This window comes from Penaeus vannamei, chromosome 8, assembly GCF_042767895.1.
Source record: "Penaeus vannamei isolate JL-2024 chromosome 8, ASM4276789v1, whole genome shotgun sequence".
Classification (NCBI taxonomy): domain Eukaryota; kingdom Metazoa; phylum Arthropoda; class Malacostraca; order Decapoda; family Penaeidae; genus Penaeus; species Penaeus vannamei.
Window position 1 is genome coordinate 5,547,118 of NC_091556.1, and position 5,000 is coordinate 5,552,117.

Genomic DNA, 5,000 nt, shown 5'->3' on the forward strand with positions numbered 1-5,000 from the left:
GGGAGGTAGGGGTAGGAGGGAGAAGGAGGGGCAAGGGAGGGTAGGAGGATGACCCAGGGAGTGTTGAGGAAGGGGAAGGTAGGGGTAGGAGGGACTAGGAGGGGTAGGGGGGGTACTAAAAGAAGCTGGGTGATGCTTGTATAAAAAAAAAAGTTGCTTATCTACATCTTCCTGTTTTATATCTATTCAACGTTGCACGAATCCCCAGGTTGCAAGCTAATGCGGTGTGCATCCTCCTGCTTGCATGTTGAATTCATGAGCTCCTCGCGAACCCCCATTTTTAGGATGTGTGGGGGTGGGGGTGGGGATGGGGTGGAGGGGGGAGAGGAGCATGGGGGTAGGAGGAGGGAGGAGAAAGGGGTATCCATGAGTTCCTCGACGACTCCCATTTTTAGGACCTGTGGGGGTTGGGGGTGGGGATGGGGTGGAGGGGGTAAGGGGAGGGGAGGGGAGGGGAGGGGGTAGCGGAGGTAAAGAATTATGATACCAATTTTGTTGTTGCTATCTCATTTTTTTTTTTTTTTTTTGTTAGTCCATTTTACTGATTTATGTTTTTATTTATTTGGTTATTCATTTATTTAGTTAGAGAGAAAGAATATAGGTAGATAGAGAGAGAGAGTAGAAGAGAGAAAGACAGAGACAAATTGATATATGGAGAGAGACAGAGAAACTTGATACATAGACATATATAAAAAGAAAAAAACAAGAAAAAATAAGAGCAAAGAAAAAAGAGAATAGAAGAAAGATAAAGAAATAACAGGAGAAATAGACAGACAAACAGACAGACAGACAGACAAATAGACAGAGGGAAAAAAGAAGGTAATTTGGAATAGAATTCTGATCCTTGTCTTTGAACTTTCCTAATTACATCCGAGCCTCTGTTCTTCTGTGTTTCCTTCCCTCTTTCTTTTTCTCTCTCCTTCTTCCTCTCTTTCTTCCATTCCCCCTCACTTCCTTCCTCGCTTTCTTTGTCTTCTGGTATTGCGCGAGCTGATCTCTGTTCCCTTCTCTCTCTCTCTTTCTTTCTAACTTTGTCTGTCTGTCTGTCTGTTTGTCTTTGCCTGTCCGCCTCTCTCTCCCTCTATCCTCTCTCTCTCTCTCTCTCTCTCTCTCTCTCTCTCTCTCTCTCTCTCTCTCTCTCTCTCTCTCTCTCTTTCTCCCTCTCTCTCTCTCTCTCTCTCTTTCTCTCTCTCTCTCTCTCTCTCTCTCTCTCTCTCTCTCTCTCTTTTCCTCCCTAATTTCAACTTTTCTGATCTTCACTTCTTCCATATCATTTCTTTCTCTGTCTCATTCATCGTCAGGATGCATCTGCATTTAGATTTACATCTGTTGGTTTATTTATCAATCTGACTTTTTTCTCTTTCTATCTTTCCACCTCTCTATCTTTTCAGATATGCACACACACTCGCACACACATGCACATACACTCATACATACACACACACACACACACACACACACACACACACACACACACACACACACACACACACACACACACACACACACACACACATACACACACACACATACGTACACACACACACATGCATACATACATATGTATACACATATACAAGTTCCACCTTCCTCCACCCTATCTTCTCCCTCCATTTTCCTGTTATTCTCTTCCTCCGTCCCTCCCTTTCCCACTCTCCCTTATCTACTTCTCCCCTCTCTCCTCCCTTTCTAGTCCCCTTTATCTCCCCTCTCTTCCCACTCTTCCTTTACCGACCTGCAACTCTCCTTTTCGCTCTTACCCTCTCTCCTTCCCTCCTGTTCCCTCCTTCAACCCCCCCACACACACACACCCCCAAAAAAGATAAAGAAAACCTTCCAAGCTGTCCATCCCCTCCTCCATCCTCCCTTCCTTTCCCCCCCTTGCCCCTCACTCACCCTTTCCTCCCTTCCCCCCTTCTCCCCACCTTTCCTTCTCCTCTCTCCCTTTCTTTTCCGTCTCCCCCCACCCCCTTCCCTTCCCTTCCCCAAAACCCTCCTTTCCCTTTTTCCCCACCCTCCCTTTCCCCCTTCCCCATCTTTCATTTCCCTCTCCCCACCCTCCTTTTTTCCCTTCTCCACCCTGCCTTTCCCCCTTCCCCCCCATCTTTCCCCTTTCCCTCTCCCCCACCCTCCTTTCCCTTCCCCCTCACCCTGCCTTTCCCCCCTTCCCCACCTTTTCTTTCCCTCTCCCGTTCCCTCCCTTCCCTTCCCCACCCTCCCTTCCCTTCCCCACCTTTTCTTTCCCTCTCCCGCTCCCTCCCTTCGCTTCCCAACCCTCCCTTCCCTTCCCCACCTTTTATTTCCCTCTCCCCCACCCTCCCTTCCCTTCCCCACCCTCCCTTCCCTTCCCCACCTTTCCTTTCCCTCTCCCCCCATTTTTCCTCCCCCTCCCCCCCACTCCCCAGAACTCACCACGAGGAGTAGGCTGCATTTCCTTCAGTCATGAGGACAAATTTCGAAATTGGATCTTACTCCACATGCACATAAGGACTCAAGCTTGATACAAAACCATGTTGGTGCATACACTCTCTGACGTATTCACTTAAAACCAACATATCATTTGAATGTTTATTTGTAGAAACATAGAGCCTCAGAATCCAATTTGCTGCTGGTGTGAATGAGACTTCTTGGCTGACGTAAAGCAAGATTCTCAGAACCAACACCAGTCTTGAAGGCTTCACACATATCATACCAGTATCATTTTTCAGTACTTAATACTTCTATGTCAATGTCTGGTAGGTCTACCTTAATTACAGGTCGTTGAAATTTCACTACAGGCAGTTTTTCCAGTTTTGTGGAACCATACCTATTGGACCTGTGAGATTCAAGTTAAATACGTAGGTACTGTTATGTATGTATATTTGTATTCTGTTGTATTCTATTATGTTGTATCATATCACGGAGCTTATGAATTATTACTATGCAACATTATTAGTTATTCAGATAGGATGTATAACGGAATTGTGATCCCGTAAAAAGGAGTTGTTACTCTCTGCCATCACGTGACTGTGACGTCACTCAGACGCATCGCACCACAACATCCAAGCAATACTTTGAACTCCATACGTATTTGTAAATCACGATTGACCTTCGCCATTAAACCTAGTGAAATGTTACTTTTGCAAAAATCAACCATTCATGACTGCTTAGTCTCTCTAAGAAGGCTTTTGGTCCACATGTTGAACTCTACATACTTAAGAAGATGCTGCAGTGGTAGTCCATTGGCCTGAGGTTGACATATGAGCCAATGTTCTATTCATTAAAATATCTTACATTACGCAATAGTTCTTGATGACAGATGCCTGGCGGATTTGGAAGAAATGTGTCATAATAAGTGTCATTAAGAAGAAACTAAAACTTGGTGAGCATTGTCTAAATATTACCTTTGAGGACAATATTTTGAATACAATATTTGTATTATGAAACATCAACTTTTCCTCACCTTTTGAAAATCGAAAAAAAAGAAATCATTCCACCTTAATATACATATACACACATATACATAAATATACAGACATACATATATAGATAAATGTGTGTGTGTGTATATATATATATATATATATATATATATATATATATATATATATATATATATATATATATATATATTTGTGTGTGTGTGTGTGCGCGCGTGTGCGTGTGTGTGTGTGTGTGTGTGTGTGTGTGTGTGTGTGTGTGTGTGCATGCATATACATGTATGTATGTATGTACACACACAAGTGAAATAGAGAAACCGAGATAGAGAGAAACAAATTAGAAAGACAAGGACAGAGAGAGAAACAGAGAAAAACAAGAAAGAGAGACAGAGAGAGACAAAAAACAAGAGAGAAAGAGAGACAGAGAGAAACAGACAGAAACGGGAGTAGAAACGCCCGATTTTCCTCCTCAAGACAAACGGGCCTTTCCATATCCAGGCAAACAAGTCATCTAAAGTCGATATCGCATTGCACTTGCACCAATCTGTAGCCCTTAACGACACGGAGCTCCTTCGTACGGCCGATAAGGAAAAGGAAGAACATAGAATATCCGAGGAGATTCTCGCACTTTCTTGCTCCGAATCTTTTTTTATTGATTATATGTAATTATCTTTTTACCAATTTTCAATCTCTTTTTATTTATTTATTTATTTTATGTAATTCTATTTACCTATTTTCAATCATTATGTGATTTATCCCTTAGTTATCCATTGTATGATTTACACATTAATCTACTTATTTCTTCACTTACACACCTATTTATTAAATTATTTGCTTACCTGTTTATTCATCTATTCCATCATCTTTACATCCATTCATTATTCCTTTTTCCTTTTCTTTATTTCATCTTTTTCATTCATCTATTTATCATTATTATTATTTTCAATGGGGGGGGGGGGGCTGCTGTTCTTATTATTTCTTTCGCCTTTTTTAACAACTAAATGATGATAAGATACAGTAATGATAGTGATGACGGTAACAATGATGGTGATTATGACTGTAATGATAATGGAAATCATTATAGCAAGGACGATAAAGATACTTAAATGATGATAATGATAATAATGACAAGAATGATAATAATAATGATGATTATGGTAACAATAAGATTAAAAATAAGAAAAAATAATGGTGATGATAATTAAGCTGATAATAAGGATCATAATGGTAATGATGATAATGATGATAACAATAATGATGATAATGAAAATAGTAATAATGAATGGTGAAAATAATAACAGTGATAATGGTAATAATAATAATGATAATGATAATAATAATAATAACAATGATAAAGATAATAGTGATGATAGCAATAATGATGATAGAGATAATGATGATAATAATTATCATCAATGTTTATTTTATGAAAATAAACATTGTCATAGTAATAGTAATAGTAATAATCAACGCAACAATAACAATAATGTTAATAATAATGATGGTGATGATAACGAAATAAACGAAAATAATAATAATTACGATCATAATCATGATGATGCTGATGAAGATGATAATGCT

At 39.9% G+C, this 5,000-nt stretch overlaps 1 protein-coding gene across 1 annotated transcript in view; it reads right to left on the bottom strand.

Moving 5' to 3' along the window:
- Positions 1-2,697: 2,697 nt before the first annotated feature.
- The window catches only part of LOC138862282 (taste receptor type 2 member 42-like), a 113,672-nt gene continuing 111,369 nt past the window's right edge, over positions 2,698-5,000 (bottom strand). Inside the window, exons 7-8 of the mRNA XM_070123991.1 lie at positions 3,274-3,383; positions 2,698-2,806 (exon numbers count right to left, since the gene is read on the bottom strand). Coding sequence (XP_069980092.1) covers positions 2,698-2,806; positions 3,274-3,383 — 219 coding nt within the window. The remainder of the gene's footprint in view (positions 2,807-3,273; positions 3,384-5,000) is intronic.